The 18,628-nt window shown below is 35.9% G+C and overlaps 1 protein-coding gene across 3 annotated transcripts in view; it reads right to left on the bottom strand.

Moving 5' to 3' along the window:
- Positions 1-733: 733 nt before the first annotated feature.
- Positions 734-18,628, bottom strand: part of LOC127796789 (protein FAR1-RELATED SEQUENCE 5-like) — a 37,321-nt gene continuing 19,426 nt past the window's right edge. Inside the window, exons 1-7 of one of the 3 annotated variants that reach the window (XM_052329177.1) lie at positions 18,357-18,578; positions 15,832-15,901; positions 15,689-15,718; positions 4,456-4,526; positions 2,091-4,364; positions 1,089-1,207; positions 734-1,000 (exon numbers count right to left, since the gene is read on the bottom strand). In XM_052329177.1, the coding sequence (XP_052185137.1) occupies positions 1,121-1,207; positions 2,091-4,358 (2,355 nt within the window). In that variant the 5' untranslated portion in view covers positions 4,359-4,364; positions 4,456-4,526; positions 15,689-15,718; positions 15,832-15,901; positions 18,357-18,578 and the 3' untranslated portion in view covers positions 734-1,000; positions 1,089-1,120. Of the gene's footprint in view, positions 1,001-1,088; positions 1,208-2,090; positions 4,365-4,455; positions 4,527-15,688; positions 15,719-15,831; positions 15,902-18,356; positions 18,579-18,628 lie in introns of those variants that run through there. The other 2 variants (XM_052329178.1, XM_052329179.1) reach the window with 2 other exon arrangements.

Below are 18,628 nucleotides of genomic sequence, written 5' to 3'. Positions count from 1 at the left end.
TACTCAGATTTGATAAAGCTTTGACTAAATTACAACACATACTAGCATATTTTAAAAATTACAGTTTCACCTAATGCAGGGCAGAAAGATAAATATAAATATTTCTTGCAATTTCTTCATGTTATTGGATGCTCGATATTTCTTCTGATTTGCTTTGTGAAGCCGAGAGAGAGAGAGAGAGAGAGAGAGAGATGAAGGCATTCTATGAAAGGATTATGAGCAGAAAATAAATATGTTTTCAACATTCTCTTATTTGTAGTTCAGCGTCGAAGCGAAAGGCAGAGGCAAAGGCAAAGGCAGATGCAAAGCAAATATACACATGATATGAGATGATGAGTCATGAGATTATACAGTGTTTCAACAAAGATGATCAAAATTATGTAAGAAAATAAAACCACCACCTTCGCCCTTCACTTCACGTCACTTAAACTGCCAATTCAAACTCAAAACCCTCGCGTCGCGTCGCGTCTCTCTTGCAAATATTGTCTCGGACACAAACAAAGACACTCTTTTTGCAGATTCATAGATCTTTTCCTCGGAAAAGGAAAATGAAAATGAAAGATTGACATATATATAAATAAATACATATCATTGGGCAGCCAATTTTACATGCATTTCAGAGGAAGCAAATGCAGAATTTTCTATTCTGTATGCACATTGCTGCACATAATTTTGTATGCAGATTTCAACCTGCAAATAGAAGAATTAACAACAAATGCTCATTGTGTCTCAACAAAAGAAAAAAACTCATAATTTAATTCAAACAAACACTCATAATTTAGTTCAAACAAACTACTATTTCACAAACATGATCAATAATAACTCCAAATGCTTGTTGTGTCTCAACAAAAGTAATAATTAGAATATAAATGATTGTTTCCCCCACACAACATATTGTTCTACATGAACTCATGAAGATGTTAACATTACATTGTTCACTTCACATTTTTCTAAACTTCAAAATATGTTGCTCAGCTAAAAGAACCTCCTCGTTGATAACCTGAAAATATATAAACATGTGTGAGACGAATAAAAGTAACGGGCCAAAGAATAAAATAAACTAAATATGGGATTAATTTGTTACTTACACTTAGTAAACCACTACTTTCTACAATGTCGGTTAATTCATGAGATTTGATGTTGACGAACTCGAGACTTGATGGCTTCTAGTTATTTTCGGAGGTGCAAACATTTGGAATGAAGAAGCCTGTATATGTATATATATCATGGGTTATGTTAACGTTTCTATTAGAAAAGTGTTCTTAATATAGAATTTAATATATATTAAGAAATGAAACAAGCAATGGTTAAAGTAAATGCTTAAGCACACAAGATGAACAAAAAAATTTAGAGCTCTGTTCAAGATACAAATGGTAAATGTATTAGTCACAATGAGCTGAAAATACACAACTTAGTAAACTCTTTAAGCATTGGTCCAACTACTTTCTCTTGGTTAAATAAATCCCCTTTCTTCATTCAGTTCTATATAATTGCAGTTAAAACTAAGATACAGAATGTTCTTTTATTATGTCAACCAAGATGAACTCATGTTAAGTTCCGTCACTAATAAAATGCTAAAGGAACATTGGATCATATGCAGCAACTAAAGTTTCAGAACATTGGATCAAGTAGTGTGCATTGACGAACATTCTATCATGATTTATGCAACAACTAATGCCACTGGTAAACTAAGCTCTAAAGTTTCAGAACTCAAGAAATAAAGATTAAATAGTTTAACGATTAATCTACAGTCTTCCAGCAATTTCCTATCAATACTATCGAAGTCACAGTTATGACAAAAACATAGAGGAGCACATAATCTCCAGCCTCAAGATTACATAAACATATGAATTACTTAGGGTAAACTACTAAACTGTCCTCAAAACCTTGTGGTTTAAGCCATTTCCATATAGACCCCTAGTGGCTTAAAAATGTCTGGATATTCCTGTGATTTATTCTTTTTTTGCTCAGACACTCTTTGCCTTACTAATGTCATTAATTAAACACTAACTAATCAAATTAAGTTAATTAACCCTAATTAAATTTTACATATAGAATTTATTCTATTAATACATATAGAATTTATGTACCTCTTGTGATATTAAGAAATCATTTGAGAGGAATCCCCTTTGTTGAGATGTTGCAACATTCCATGGTTGAAAGCCTTGAGGTGGTAAGCTTGCATGCGGATACGTGCCTCCTGAATGCATCCATTGGCCTTTAGAGCCTCTTTTTGTTGGGTCTCTCAATTGTGGCTCCTGCTGCATGTTTGATACTGAATTATGATGTGTGTCGATTGGAATGCTCTTGCTCACATCTTCATCGGAGGCTATAAAGGCCTCAATCTTTGCTTCCACTTCTAACAAAAGTGACTTGCTTAACGAAAAAACATCAATACACCTTAAACCCTTGGACATAATTCTTTGCGAAATATGTGATAACTCGCTATAATGAGCTGTTAGCATTGAGTCATTGTCATTTGGAATTATCTCTCCCATGGGGTCACAAATAACTTCATATGTAGTTGCCCGTGTCCATCTTTTCAAATAGTATTGAGGAGGTAAACTTTTGAACTCTAAGTGGCGGAACAACTTCAGTGCATGCGGACAAAGAATTCCATCGAACTCAAATTTTCTACATGTACATGACACTGTTTGTTCTAAGTGATTGTATGTAAGTGTGCGAATCCTTTTTCGACCTTCAATCTCTTTAGCTCTATATGTACGAATAGTTCCATCATCATTCTCCAATTCCAATGACAAATCAATAGTTTGCTTAATACCTTCTTGAAACCAATAAAATGTTTCTTTTGTGTATTTTTTTGCTGCTTCACGCTCTACAGACCAATTACAAATCAAATTAGGTGTTGTTTGTTGGGTTAAGTGTTCAGCCTCCCTTTCTTTTTCACGGCGATTATCCATGGCCCTAGAGTACAGACTTACAAACTCTCGAAGAACAATTCTACCATGATTAAAATAATCCTTCAAAAACTTATTGATGCTCTCACTTCTTTGTAAAGTGGTCATGCCAGCACAAAAATGAGCATGATTATATGCTTGAGCCCATTTCTTTCTCAACTCATATGTTCTTTGCAACCACTCATTACCTCTTAGCCCATTATCTTCAAGCAATTTGTCCCAACTTTGTTCAAATTCTTCAACTGTTTCTGGATTGTAAATGCAATCTTTGAATTGTGGTGAAAATGATTTATATCCATTATTACTCAAGTTCTTCGCAGCATTTTGACATAAATTCCACAAACACAATCCATGGTGTACTTCAGGCAATATCGCATCAACAACACTTGATATAGTTGCAGATTGATCAGTAAATATGCTTTTCGGTTTTTTTCCTCCCATAGTCTCAAAGAAAGTAGTAAACAACCACATTATTGTATCAGTTGTTTCAACATCTAGTAGACCACACCCAAAAAGTGATGTTTGCCCATGATGGTTTATGCCGACAATTGGTGCACATAACATGTCATAATTGTTTATCCGAAATGTTGTATCGAAACATACTGCATCACCAAATAACCCATAATCCCGTCTCGATTTTGCATCACAAAAAAATACACCACATATCTCACCATCTTCATGGGTTCGAAAAGAGTAAGAAAAATGTTTGTTTTCCTCTTTCTTTTGTTTGAAGTATCCAAGGAGACATTCAGCATCACCCTTCTTGAAAAATTTAGCCCGTGTTCTTTGTAATAAATTGTTGCAGTTAGATATTGTGAAATTAAGGTTTTGGGCTCCACTAGTTTCTTCACACATGTAGGAGAAAATTTGTCCTTGCTTTATTCCAGACGAGCACATTTTCTTCATAAGTTCAGCTTGTGAAAAATCGATTTTTCTTTGGGACCTCAAATAATGGGAATGCTCAAGTGGGACAAGATCATGAGTATGCTCCGACTTGAACTTAATTAGTTTATACTTATCACCAGGAATTCGTTTAATCACAAATGTTGCCTCACAGTCAAATCGCCGAGTATCTCTTTTTCTTTCGGGTGCCTTGATTTTTTTGGAAGTGCCTTCACATGAACAAACTAGTGCTTGCCGTTGGATTTTATTTTTGTCAGATCTGTTCTTGTTTGTTCTTAATATCCTTACACTGAAGCCAACCTGCCTTGCATATGTATTATAGAAATCATATGCTTCTTTTGGTGTGTCAAACGTCATTCCGATTTTTGGGCCTACCTCGCGATCTATATCATTTTCAAACTGATCATTTGAACCCCTACACCCTTCATCAACTATAGGAGATTTCTCATCAGCACTAAAATCCAACTCTTGAATACTCATTTCTTCACAAGAACTACTGATACTTGCATCCATATTTAGATTTTTATTATTATCCATATTAACCTGTAGAAAGGTATAAATAACAAAGCATTCATTCATAGAAAAATATTTCAATATTTTCAATCATGTTATAAAGAGTGGTTTTATGTCTTACCTTGTTCTTCGATTATTCAAGGAAGACACAGTAGCTCAATCAAAAATTCCAAAATTTCAATATTTCATTTCCTGGAAGAAAACACAAATACCAGTTAAACTACAAAATCAAAAGACCCAAAAAAATGCAATTTTCCATAGCAAAATTTACATCAAATTTAAGTCAAGGCACATCTTCAATGTGCATGATGGATACTGGATAGATTCCATAGAACATAAAAAAATAAAAATAATGATGCAAATTTCCTTGAAAGGACAATGTGTCACAAGATTGCAATGAGAGAAAGAGAAAATAATGCATAAGTAGCGATACGTTTCTAATACTCAGTCCAACTTATGAGAAAGAAGAATAGAAGGCAAAAAAAGCCATTGTTGCTGCAAATGAATTAAACAGGGCATAAAAGGTTCAACCTTTGAAAGAAAGGCAAATTGCAGAAAATTCCAAATTCAGATAACTAAAGAAAGCTTTACAGAAGAAAAATCCATCCATTAAAATCTAGAACTACAACTTCCTAAAACATCTTGTGTGGTTGAACTAGATATAAAAGTCAGCACGCTGTAAAAATGAAAAATGAAAGTTGACGAAGACAAACTATTATTTTCTCTACTAATGGGAGTGGAGAATGAAGGGCTTCAAACATAAAATGCTCAAGTAGAAAACACAAAGCAAAAATCAGGGGACAAGGTGTGAGAAACACAAACTTGAGAGAGAATTTGAGGTCAAAAAGTTCCAAAAGAGCACCGTTGCTGGAGGGGATGCCGGAGGATCGAAGTTGCTGTTGGTGAGGACTGACGACGGTAGGAGGAGACGCACACCTGAGGTGGACGACATGCCGGAGGTGGAGGAGATGCGGTGGGGAGAGAGAGGGGGGAAGAAGCTCTTGGGCAAGTCCAAGATGATCTAAACACCAACAATCAAAGAAACCAAACATAGATCCCGACCATTTACTAACAAAAATCAAGTGACACAATGTAAAAAATATATGATCAAAGATGCACACAAGCAAATCGTTAATGCACTCACATTCTGATCAATACCAGAGAGACACCTACGGGAAAGCAGGCAAATAAAAAGCACAAATAGAAGCAACAAAGTGCCGATGTCGGGGTATTTCCAAACAAAACACTAAAGCAGTATTTACTTGAAGAAGAAAGAGAACAGAGACTTAGAGAGACGTCGCCGGAGGCTGAGGAGACACAATGGAGAGAGAGAGAGAGATGGTGAGAGAGAGGAAGAAGCTCAGCTATTCAAAACATTGGGCTGCACAAAGAAAAGGAAAACCGACGAGGGCCCCACAAAATTGACAGGGGTTACATTCACCCCTATTAAAAGGGGTGAACAAAATTGCACTCCCTCCGAATGCCACTGATTCAACCGAGAAGAGGTATTTCACTTGAGAAAGGACCAAATCATGTGCAGGATCATAGGGATAGTTCTTCAATGTAATCTCCAAAATTGTGGGAACCGATTTGTTGTAGCTATCTGCCTAAAACCTGATCATGTTTGCAACTTGAAAAGAATAGGATAACATTTCTCCACAGGTTAGGCGATAGCTGAATAGGCACATCAATGCAAAATCAATATTTGATCGTTTGCCTGTTTCTATGATTAACCACTAGCAATGCTAAATCCATAAAGTGAATATCCTTTTTGGAGCAGCAAAGTCATAATCAATAATTAAAACATATGTTACGTAGCATGAACAAAGAGGTCATCATGTAAGGAAAAAAGACAAATAGGGTGCTTGATAGATATAAGATTGGCTAAACCCATATTTTTGCCCTTGTACTTTCATGTATTTTTTGTGTGGCTACTCGAACTTTTTTTTGTTTTGATTACACCCTAGAACCATGCATTTTCAAATCAATTGCACACTTCGCCATAATTGAGTTAGAGCATGCAACACGCATGTTGAAATACCCAAATTACCCTCATTGTCGACCACCATCTCCTCCACAGCTTCTTCTTTCAATGGTTGGCAATGATTGGGAGGCAGAGGATGGAGAAGAAAATGGGTTAGGACGAAGGGGGTTTGCAAAGGGTGAGGGATTGGCAAAGATGGTGGCTAGCAACAAGGCTGGGTAGGCAGTGTGGCAAGATAAGAAGCAGCTAACAAATGTAGGGGAGGTAGCCAACGACAAGTACAGAGGATGGAGGAGGTGGTGTAGGTCAACAACTATGGCAAAAGATGAAGATGACTGTCAACTATGGCAAAGAGCAATCGACGGTAAAAAGGCATAAGCGATGGTGGAAGGTGCAAAGGTTGTCGTCGGTAGTGGCGGAATGCGAAGAGGTAAATGAGTCGTTGGTCGAGGAAGACGAACCAGTCAAATAAACCGTCGGTTGTTGCGACTGAAAAAGAAGACGGATGGTTGGAGGCACCGTTGACTAGGAAGACTATGACCAGAAAAGACGAAGCAAGAGGTCTCATCGACGAGAGAAGACAAATGGTTGGTCGTGAAGATCGAAGAAGGCATGGGCACAGTCTCGATTATTGGAAACGATGACTGATGTAGTCAAAGGCCACTACGAGGGGTTGAAGGCGATCTTTATCCTCTGCAAATCCCTTCGTCCTAACCCCTCACCCCCTGCAAACCCCTTGTCCCAACCCATTTTTCTTCTCCATCCTGTGCATCTCAATTGTCATTGGCCATTGAAGGAAGAAATTGTGGCGGAGATGGTGGTCAACAATGAGGGTTTGCACGCATGTGAGGGATAATTTGGGCATTTAAGCTCGTGTGTGTTGCAAGCTTTAGTTGAGGTGTGCAATTGACTTGAAAATGCATAGTCTAAGGGTGCAATTGAAACAAAAAAAAAGTTTGAATGACCATATAAAAAAAAAAAACGTGAAAATACAAGAGCAAAAATATAAGTTTTTTGGCATATAAGGCTATCTCCAACGGTGGGGAAATTTGCTCACCAAGCCAAAAATTGAGGAGCCAAATCAAGATTTTAAGCTCCAACGCAGCTTGCTAAAGCCAATTTCCCTCTCCAAAAATTTGGCGACCTTGAAAAGTCTCGCCACAGTTAGAAATTGAAACCTCCTCGCCATCTCTCCCCCATCCCCAACGGCCATCAAAGCGAAAAGAGAGAAATATACACAGCGAAGGTTGAGGCAGCAATAGTAGATCTGGCAAAAATGATTGGAGAAGACAAGTTGCAAGCACAACGAACAAGTTATAGACACCAAATTCGGTAGCAGTGGCAACGAGTAGCAATGGTGGCGACGTGTTCTTCGGTGGTTTGGGGGAATTTTTTGACGTCTTCTTCGAGCAAAACGAGGAGCAGATCGAGCAAAAAGTTTTCTTGTGATTTTGGGAAATTTTTTTTATTTATTTTTGTATTAAATGATTGATATTGTGTATTTAATTATTGATTTTGTGTATGTGTGTATTTGATTATTTTGTGTATTTAATTATTAATTTTGTTTATGGATATATCTGATTATTTTGTGTATTTAGTTATTAATTTGTGTATTTTATTATTGATTTTATGTATGTGTAAAAATTATAGATAAGGTAAAATAAATAGAATTGAAGTTTATTATAATAAATAAATAAAATGGAGAGTGAAATAGAGAGAAGAATAGGAAGTGTGGTTGGAACAATCACAATTTTTGAAACAAAATCAAAATAGAAAGTGAATTGTTTATAATATAATAGGGAGTGGGATAGAAAGTAGCGTTAGAGATAGCCTAAGATTACTTGCACCATTTTAGTCAATTAACAAATTGTCAAGTGCATAATCGATCAGGACCATCATAGACCAACTGAAAAATAATGATAGAGAAAGAAGTAATCAAATTACATATTGACTAGTTAAAGACCATTCCAATGTTCTCTCTCTTGTTGTGAACTCTTAATTTGTTTATCTGTTGCTCCCGAAAATGAGAAAAACCAAAAAACAAGAAAAAAAGAAAAAAAAGAATCAGGTATCTTGTAAGAGTTACTCCAAGCCCATAGTGTCCTTATTTCTTTTCTTCTCAACTGTTTAAAAGACAAATCAGACATCTTTTTTACCCTCTTTTTGGCTTTTCAGAGTCCATCCTAGAGCAATAATGCAATGGGTGCCGGGACAAATATCTGCAGCATAAAGTATACTAAGGTAATGGACTTTTTTTAATGGTCAAAATAGGATTCACATCAGTTGCATTTTAGAGTTCTTTACTATTTCAGCTCCCCTCATCCCTCAAATGTGCAAATTCTCTATACTATCAAAGGTTCTCAGGTCTCTTTCATGCAATTAACAATACAAAATAGGAGGAGGAGGGATGCTCCAAAGAGAGTGTTTGCTGAGCTTTGACAACTCTGCCTCCAAGAACGAAGAATATACAATACAGAGGGTAGTGTTACCCACTGAACACGCAAAAAAGTATAAATAAAGCTCCAGATCTCTCTAGCACCAGAAAATGGATTAAAAAGATGGACCACTGTCTGACCATTGCTTGTACGCATGAAGTACAAATTGAGAACTACCTATGGCACTTCCCTCAGGCTATTTAAACTAAGAATAGCACCAAGAGTGGCTGTAAGACAAATAAGGCAACTCAAGAGGGAGCACTCAATACCAAATTGCCTTCTGGAAAAGTCAAGAGAACTTTTTTGCACAAAGAGCAACAGAAAAATTCTCCCCCACAACGGACACATGGCCCCAATGTCTTCCCATTGACCAGTGAAACAATGGCCATAAAGCAAGTGATAGAAAGCCAACATAGAGTCAATTTCGCTGTCTTGAAGATTACCTCTAAACTGCAAGGACAATATTACATCCTAAGGAGAAAGAGAGAAGCCCTTGCTTAATGCCTCTTCAAAAGCCAAAGACAAAACATCTGGAGACAGGTACCTCAGAGACCTAGTCCTGCACCAATTATCCTTCCCAAACCAGACCCTTAACCGATCACCCAACAACAGAGAATAAAAAACAAGAATCCCCCCAGATTTCCATAATGGTCCTCCAAGGACTAACCAAAGATGGATTAGTCACTAGTGACTGTATTTCTGTGCCAACCTCTTTGCAAAAGAACAGAAATCCAACTTTCTAATACCCAAATAGCTCCCGCCCTATATAGGGAAGGCAAACCTATCCCACTTAACTGAATGGCTTTTGAACTCATCCCCTATACCTCCCCATAGAAGAAAATCACTTGTTACACAAAATCCATCACAATCTTAATTTTTCAAGTCAGATCCAGTCATCCGCACTGAGTTTCTCCATCCTTTTATATAATTGATTCTAGGAATCAAAATTCTTTAATTCTAGTATTTTTTGGCCCCTGATAGCCCTCCCCCATCCCAACCCCATGGAAAAAAAAAAATCATTTTTGCTTTTTTAACATTCACTGTAGTTGTAATTCCATACATTCCACCTAATCCTACTTAAAACCTCTTAATTCTAAAACTAATACCCAAGTTTCTAATGTGGCATTTATAAACTTCAAGGAATCACGCATATCCCTGGCCAATTCATCCATAACTAATGCCAAAAGACAAAAAACTTTAATTAAGATACCTGCTGCAAACATATAATAATATGAAAATAACTGGTTTCTCCTCTGCTTGCTATAGTCGCATCTATATTATATGTGCCTTGAATTGCTTCAAATATATCTACTTGTAATACCTTCTTTCTGGAAACCCAACCATATCAAATCTGCAAGAACCCTAACACACTTTTTCCAAGTCCGTAAAAATTTATGGAAATCTTTTCTTCTTCTCTTTAATACTTTTCCATTGGTCTCCTAAATGGACTGACTGCTTGTCTTTCAATCGCTTGGGCACCAAATTGATTATCCAATGTCTACAATTAAGCATTCACTTACTCCTACCACTCTCAGAAACCTTAAAATCTATACAACTTTGGATATCTCCATTATTTTGAGTCTTAAGAACCCTAACATTTTTCTGCCATTTATCCAACATATTCTTGGCTACTATAATATTATTAGTTTTGCTAGCCAAAAGAAACATACATTTCCAGGCCTCTATAAGAAAAACATTAGCTCCAAAAGCTCTCCTTATTTTTAGGTTCCCTCAATGAAATGCTTATTTTGTACATTCCAATTTTTTGAGGAAAAATTGGATTTCTTATTTACAAAAAAAAGAGGAAATTTACTCCCATTAATCTTACTATAGCATGATTTTTCTTTTTATTTTTCCTAAAACAACTGTGTTATATAATTTTCATTCAGTAAGTTCTCAAAATTACTTTCCAACTCCAATTTTCCCATCTTGCTCTACACTTGTAAATATTCATTCTTGAATGCATTTGTTATGATTGGAATATCCAGTTTTCTTCTCATCAAGCATATTTAATTTAGCCTCATTTAACTTGTTCTTAACATGTAATAAATTTTCAAAATTTTTCTACTTGTATTACTTTATCAAGTTTCCAATCGAGCTAATGTTGTTCTCACAACAATTTGAACAACCTCTTTTTCCACCATGTAGCATCTTTACAAAACGAACCATTTGCTCTAGACTCCCTATGAATGTTCAGTCCCATTCTTCTAATACATTCTCTCATCTTATTCCACATTGGATTTGTTTCATTTTCTACCCCATTATCATCAACTACACCTTATCCTAACCAAGTTAGAATTGGCAGTACGATATTCATAATATAAAGTAACTTCTAAAGTCACATTGACAATACAAATCCATGCAAAAGAACAATGTGGCAAAATTTTATGCTGGATGCCCCTCTTGACATAACAATCTAGTGGGGAAATAGTCAAATAAAATTCCAACATCATTTTCATATGAAAAAGTTTCATGAGATGGCAATGATAGACAATAACTGATATGGTTGTGTTTCATTTTCTACCTCTCATGACTTTTTATAACACTATCTTCAAACAATTTTATTTTCTCCCTTCAAATTCCACTACCTAGACATAGGATTTTTAGTATTTTTCCTTTTGATATCTTTATTTATCGAAGTGTAAAGCAATTAACTTAATTGTGAAGGTAACCTCCTCCCAGTATATTATTAATATTACAAGCTAGCCTATCCACTTTTCTTATTAAGAAAAACTTTGTTTAACACACTTAATGCACTTTTAAAAGTTATGTTATGTATGTTTCTCTTCTCAAAATTTGTATTTGCTACCAAAACATCACAAGCCATCGAAGATATAGAATAACTTTTCTCATCATTTTTATCTCCAAGCCCATATACCATCACATCCTCTAGAAACTTTTCCCAAATAACTACTAAATCTGTTGAGGAGGAATTCATGATGGAAAGAAGTTAAAATCCGAAAAAAGAGGAAGAAGACTAGATTGAATAAAAGAAGATAATGTCCCAGCCGTTCCTAAGAAATAGGAAAAGAGTAAGCTTCAGCTATTCCTAAAAAGTAGGAGAAAACTTAGGAGAAAAATTCTATCCTTATCTATTGTTGTATTTGTAATTTAAATTTCTAAATTTTAGGTAGATTCTCTGTATTTAAAGAAGCAGCATGTAACATAGTAACATGTGAAGCTGATAATTCTGTTCACCCTTTTTTTGCTTAGAGTTTTATTCTCAATTCCTCTAGGCTTGTTCATGGTATCAGAGCCCAAGCCCCAGACTTAGCCAGAAGAATGCATGGAGGAAATTCTCGGAATGCTAGACAAAGGTGGTGGGCCCCGGTTAAGCTCACGATTGGATCCGTGGTTGGGCTCTATTTGGAGCGGGCTCTTGAGGTAAAGGGTACTCTGGAACTTTGCGGATGTGTTGCTAACCCACGGTGAAGATGAGTAATTGATCTCGATGGAGTCGACGGATGGATGATCGTTGGAGGGGAGGGCTGGGAAAAAAAAAAAAAAATACCACAATGATGTGGTCCTTTGTTTGAGGGGAGGATTGTTGGGTGTGCAAATTAAAGTCCCAGATCCTATTCATTCTTATCAACCAACCAAACCTTTCTATCTTGTTCATAGTGATGTATGGGGACCAACAAAAGTCTCAAATCTAACTAACACTCACTGATTTGTCACTTTTATAGATGATCATACTAGGGTGTGTTGGGTATTTATGTTAAAAGAAAAATCTAAATATACAAGGTGTTCAGAAAATTCCATCAAATGATTCTCAACATTTTTCAAACCTTAATCCATATCCTTCGATCAAATAATGGAAGGGAGTATTTCTCAACAGAATTTGAAACCTATTTGAGTGAAAATGACATTGTTCATCCGAGTACATGCTCTTATAATCCCCAACAAAATGGAGTGGACGAAAGGAAGAATAGGCATTTGCTTGAAACAGCTAGAACTCTAATGTTTACTAGTTCAGTTCCTACTTCTTATTGGGGAGAAGCCATTCCCACTGTTGTCTATCTCATAAATAGACTCCCAACTAGGGTTTTAAAGTTCAAAACCCTATTGAGCACTCTCATTGCTTCCCATTCTCTCCTTACCCAAATGCTTAATCCTCTATCTCCAAAAGTATTTGGATGCATAGCCTTTGTCCACCACTATTACTCCAAATCAAATCTCAAGTGTTTGAAGTGTGCATTTGTTGGTTACTCTCCCACACAACAAGGCTATAAGTGTTATTGTTCTAACCATTGTTGTTAAAATCCCAATTTTACTCGTACGATTTTACGTTTCAGAGACCCCCAAACGATTCAAATCCTATGTAAAATCTTATTTGGGATAAAATCCTATAAAATCCCAATGTACAATTTTACGATTTTATGCTTCAAAGACCCTCAAATGATTTTACGCTTCAAGTATAAATTGCAACTTAAATCTAATGGAGAATATTGGAATCATCCTCTAAAGAACTTTAAGTTATATTTTGTCTCTAAATTGCCTATACCAACATGTTAGTTTTGAGTTATATTTTGGAAGCATTATATTTTGAGTTATAATAAGGAATAATCATGTTATTAAATGATATTAATTTATTTTTTATAAAATTATGTTATTATAAACATATATTTATAAAAATTAAAGGGTATTTTTAATTGTCTCTAAAATCTTACGATTTTACGATCCGATTTTATGAACCCTTTTTCGATCCCACTTAAAATCTCGATTTTAACGACCTCGGTCCTAACACTAAGAAATTATTTGTGTCCTGTGATGTCTCCTTTTTTGAGAATCAATATTAATACTCTATCATACCTCTATAGGGGGAGATGCCTAGTGCAAAACAAGGTATGGATGGTAGGGATATTAATGTGTTTCCTGAGATAGTTACATCCTTTACTCCTATTCCTAATTGTGTAACTAATCAAGGGGGAGAACAGCAGCAACAACAACAAATACAGCAGCATCAGCAAATTCAAGAAGAAATTCCTATGTCTCAGCCACCTTTTCAAGTGTACTCTCTAAGAAAGGGCTTTGAATCAAAGCACAACCATTTATTAACCTCAAAAAAATGTTCGGTACCTGAGGAGAGAGGTACTACGGCAATTGAAACAGGAATTGGCATCCGCCCAAAACCGAATGAAGCAAGTAGCTGATCAGAAGAGGAGTGATTAGGAGTTTACAATGGGAGAGAAGGTGTATTTGAGGCTGAAACACTCCCATATCAAATCAATTACACGAGGGCATGTATCAAAACTCAGCCCCCGATACTTTGGACCCTTTACTATCGTGGCTAAGGTGGGGAAGGTGGCCTATAGGTTGCAACTTCCTGAAAAATCCCAAATTCACCCAGTTTTTCACGTCTTGCTCTTGAAGAAAGCAGTAGGTACTGAGTTGGAGAATACAACATTGCCCTCCCTTCCTAGGGGAGAAAATAGAATGGACGAACTGGAGGCCATATTGGATAGGAGGGTAATCTACAATCAGGGAGCCCCACTCATACAAGTGTTAGTAAAATGGAAGGAAGGATCGACAGAGAACAACTCATGGGAATACTTGCTTGATTTACTCAAACAATTTCCGAGAGCGGCCAATCTCCTCATGATTTCTTAAGGACAAGAAATTTGTTAAGGGGGGAGAATTGTCACGAGAGGAATCCCATTTACCTATCCTTAATTTCCTTATTGCTGTAACTTTTTGTTATTTCTTTTTCTACTATAATTGTTAGCTTTATTGCTATCATTTTCTATTGAGAAGTAGTTAGTCCTAGGCTCCACGCATAGTGGCTAGGAAAAGACAAAAAGGTTGGTTGCAACCGAATGAGGGAGTAGGATCTACTACAGCGAACCTACCTCCCACGACTGAGTTACCTGAGTATATATTCTCTCCAAGGCTATCTTGGAGGGGTATCAATGCATTGAATACAAAATCTCTCTCTCACAAACTCTCTAACTCTCTCTCTTCCCTCTAACGTCTTCATCCCCCTTCTACCTCTCTGTTCTTGTGCTGCTCTTAAGCCTTCTAATTCAATCGGAATTAGAAAGCTGACCACTATCTCGAACCAACCGTGACAACAGCGTGTAACATAGTAAGATGTGAAGCTGATAATTCCGTTCACCTTTTTTTCGCTTAAGAATTTTATTCTCAATTCCTCTAGGCTTGTTCAAAATCCTATGAGAACTTTTTCCCCAAGGTACTTTTTGCACTAGGCAAAACTAACACCACTAATAATCGCAAGCCTTAATCTAAGTAGGTGGGATCAACGACATGAATTCTAGACCTCCAACCATCTTTATCGATAGTCATCTTTTGTAAAGCCATTATATCCTATGTCACGTTCAAGGGCTACCCACCAAGTTCTCTTTGATTTTCATTTTCCTATTTTGCTAAAAGATGTTACATTTCATTCACAAGCCTCAAAGGTGCTCCTATGGATCTTCTTCTTACATGTACAAATCATTTTAATCATGTTTCCTACATCTTATTTTCAAATATACGCCATTCCAACCTTATTGCGAATAATCTCATTTCTTATTTTGTCTTTCTTAAATAGTCAAACATCCACCACAACATTCTCATCTTAGTTACACTCATATTTTGCACATACTGAAGAGAAACACTCCTTTAATGGTCAGCATACTGAAAAAAAACCACAAAAATCTAATTTGAAGTTTCCAATTTTTATCTGGTTTTTCAGGAGGCAGACCAAGTAAAAGACATTAAATCACCACTTGCACTTGAAAAGACACCATGGGAATATTCAAGGCCTTCAAGTCCAATGGGAAATTTAAGATTGCAATACCCAACTATGTTCTAAATCTTGATCAATGGGAACAAATTAACTGAAAAAAGAAAATAGTGTAACTGAAACTGTTTTTAGAATGATGCAACTACCGTATTTGTTAGTGTGCACATAAGGAGAGATTATAATGAAATACCTTGAACTTGGCTGGGAACCCAACAGCATACTGGAAAGCAAAAATAACATAAGAATGCAAAAACATAAAATATATATATAAAGACTACCAGAGAAGTAACCATGCCACTCTAAGATTGAAAAATTTGGTCAAAGAGATTAAACCCTATAATGACAAAACTAGCTTCCGCACTGCTGATTTTGACTGTTGTTCACTCTTGGCTCTTGAACAAACCTGCAAGTCGCAAGGGAAATGAAGAGTTGAAGCATTTGATGCTAACTTTAGATATTTAGAATGCATGGAATGTTTATGTAAAACTGTGATGACAATGAATCTAGAATATGGAATTGCAACTGAAAGGATAGCTTTTCATACATCCAATTCTTAAGAATCAAAACTACAGAATTTTGCATGAGCAATCTTTAACTTCAAAGGTTAATTATTAGAGAATAATTATTTTTATATTATCTAATATGTTAGTCATCGAAGGAAAAATGGAATATATCATTTGGGTAAAATCCAGTGCAGTACAATCATAAATAACTTCTTGCTGTAAAATAAAATTGGATGTTAATGAAAAGACGATAAAAACTACAGACTGAAAATACAATAACAACACTCTAGTTCACCACACACGCTAAACCAAAAAAGATGTATGATGAATGCAATGTAGAAGAGAGAGCAAACAGCTTAAAGAGAACCTGGTTAGCACAATCAGAACAGCAAACAAACATCTCTAAATTGTGTTTTGTTTGTGTGTGAGAAGGAGAAAACAAAAACAACATAAATGTCACATCAGAACATCTTATATGTCATTAGTTTTAGAAATTTAATGCTGAAGAAAACTTGAAATCCAAACATTTTTGCCAATGATAAAGGAATAATATGCTGTGGAGGAACCTATCATCTTTCCAGAAGCAAATATTAGAGCTGTTGTTTTTGGTTCTCTTATCCTCATAATTACAGCAGGAAAACGCTGCAGAAGAACATGAAGATAAAATAGTTGTATTATAAGCAAAGATTGCTATGGAAGGAGTACAAAGTACTTCCGTTTTACATTCAAATATATATATATATATATATTTCTGAAGCATTTGGTAGCAATTTGCTCAATAATAATGTTGGTCAAATTTCAATGTAACTGGAAAAGCAAGAATGTTGTGATAATGGATGAACAAGACCATTCCTGTTAAGAATAACTGCATATCTTTGGATTGTATTCTGCATTTCATGCCAGAAGTGAAATGGCCTTAAGATCTAACTTGCAATCTAGGTTAACTGTTGAGACAATGTCTTTAAACATGCCAATAGTTCATTTATTAATTCAAAATGCTGAACATAAAATATAGATTGATGTCCGAACAAAAAAAAAAGTACTGCTTGAAATAAAGGTATTGAGCAAGTGTACTCAAATAAAATAGTTTCAATTGGCCAAGACATTGCAATAAAGTCTATGTCGGTAATATAAGAGGAGATGTAAGCCCCTATAAGGAAATTTTTCAACAGGACCATCTATCTGAATTCCAAGGTAACCGAGTAGCATAAGGGCTACAAAGACATGATACATGTCAAGAAACTAAGCTTTAAGATGCTCAGGATGAAATTCTTCTTTGCACCAAATCCTAGGAGATGGCAACAACATGACATGTGGAACACCTAGTATTTTTCATGTGTATGTATCATATAAATAACCAGCTAATATTCAAGTAAGAAGCTTGTTGCATAAACTTCAAGTAAAAATATCATAAATGTCTTATGATGAACTAGTCAAGTGTCCATTCTTACACTGGATATCAAATGGACACATCCAACTAAAGTCCTATTTAATGCATATTTTGCACAACAGATGAATCCTTGTGTGATACGAACCCTTAGGTGTGAGAGGAATAGTAGAGCCTTCAAAAGATATCAGGATTCTCTGCCATGTTTGAAGGGAACTACTCCAGTCTTGTTTTTTTTTCTTTTTGAGGATGCAATGTCTTTTAGTCTTTTATCTCATGCAATTCCTGGATCATCCATAATTGGGTGTAGACATATATACTTTTAACTTTTTCTTTCTTTATTCTTTTCTCAATTCAACTTCGTCCATGGATTAAGTAATCCTTAAACACTTCTAGTGTTAAAGGTCTTCCTCCTGTTCATAGTCGATCCTAAGCCAAAATACATGAAGAAGGTCGTGTTAGATAACGGCAGAGCGACAGCTAACGTAAAAATGGCCGGGTCTAATATTATGAATTCTAGACAAAAAGGAGATGGATGGAGGTCCACAATCATGCAGCCAACCCAATCTATTACATTTTTGTTGTTACTGTATATTTTACTTGTTTCGCTGGTCTCTATCAAGGCAGTTTCTATTATATATATTCTTATGAATAAAAAATAACACTTGAAATTTCAAATTAATTCATTCGATCTACTTGCAACGAACATACTCGACCAAAGATATTCATCATATAGGAAGCAGCAAACCGTTTATTCAACTCCTACAGATTGAGCACAGAAGACTGAGTTCACTTTCTTTTGCATCGATAAGCCTCGGTAAGCCAAGTAGAATCACATTTCCACAACTAAAACAATAAACCAATCGTAATACGGCACTAGTTGAATAAGTTTCTTGACATCGTATAGCCATAACAAGCCAATTTCTGGTTGAACTTTCAACAAATAAACCGAAAATTGGGGAACATACGGAGTTTGAGATGAGTAGACTCCCTGGACGGCTGAGACGATTCCAGATGCGTGCTTAAAAAGATCCACTTGTTGACTCCATTCCAACACTTGATCTGGCATTTATCCTCTCAGTATCCCAGAGACTAATCTTACGCAATTTCCTCGCGCTATATTCTGCGAAACCAGAGCGAGAGCAGGGGGAGGAGCATGAGAAAACAGAAAAAGAGGGATCCCGGGTTGGGCTGCCCGTTAAAAAAAAAAAACAAATAACGGACTTGAAAGGCAACATAA

This window comes from Diospyros lotus, chromosome 3 (assembly GCF_014633365.1).
Source record: "Diospyros lotus cultivar Yz01 chromosome 3, ASM1463336v1, whole genome shotgun sequence".
In the NCBI taxonomy this organism is placed as follows: domain Eukaryota; kingdom Viridiplantae; phylum Streptophyta; class Magnoliopsida; order Ericales; family Ebenaceae; genus Diospyros; species Diospyros lotus.
The sequence above is the reverse complement of the archived record's forward strand: the minus strand, read 5'-3'. Positions and strand labels throughout refer to the sequence as shown.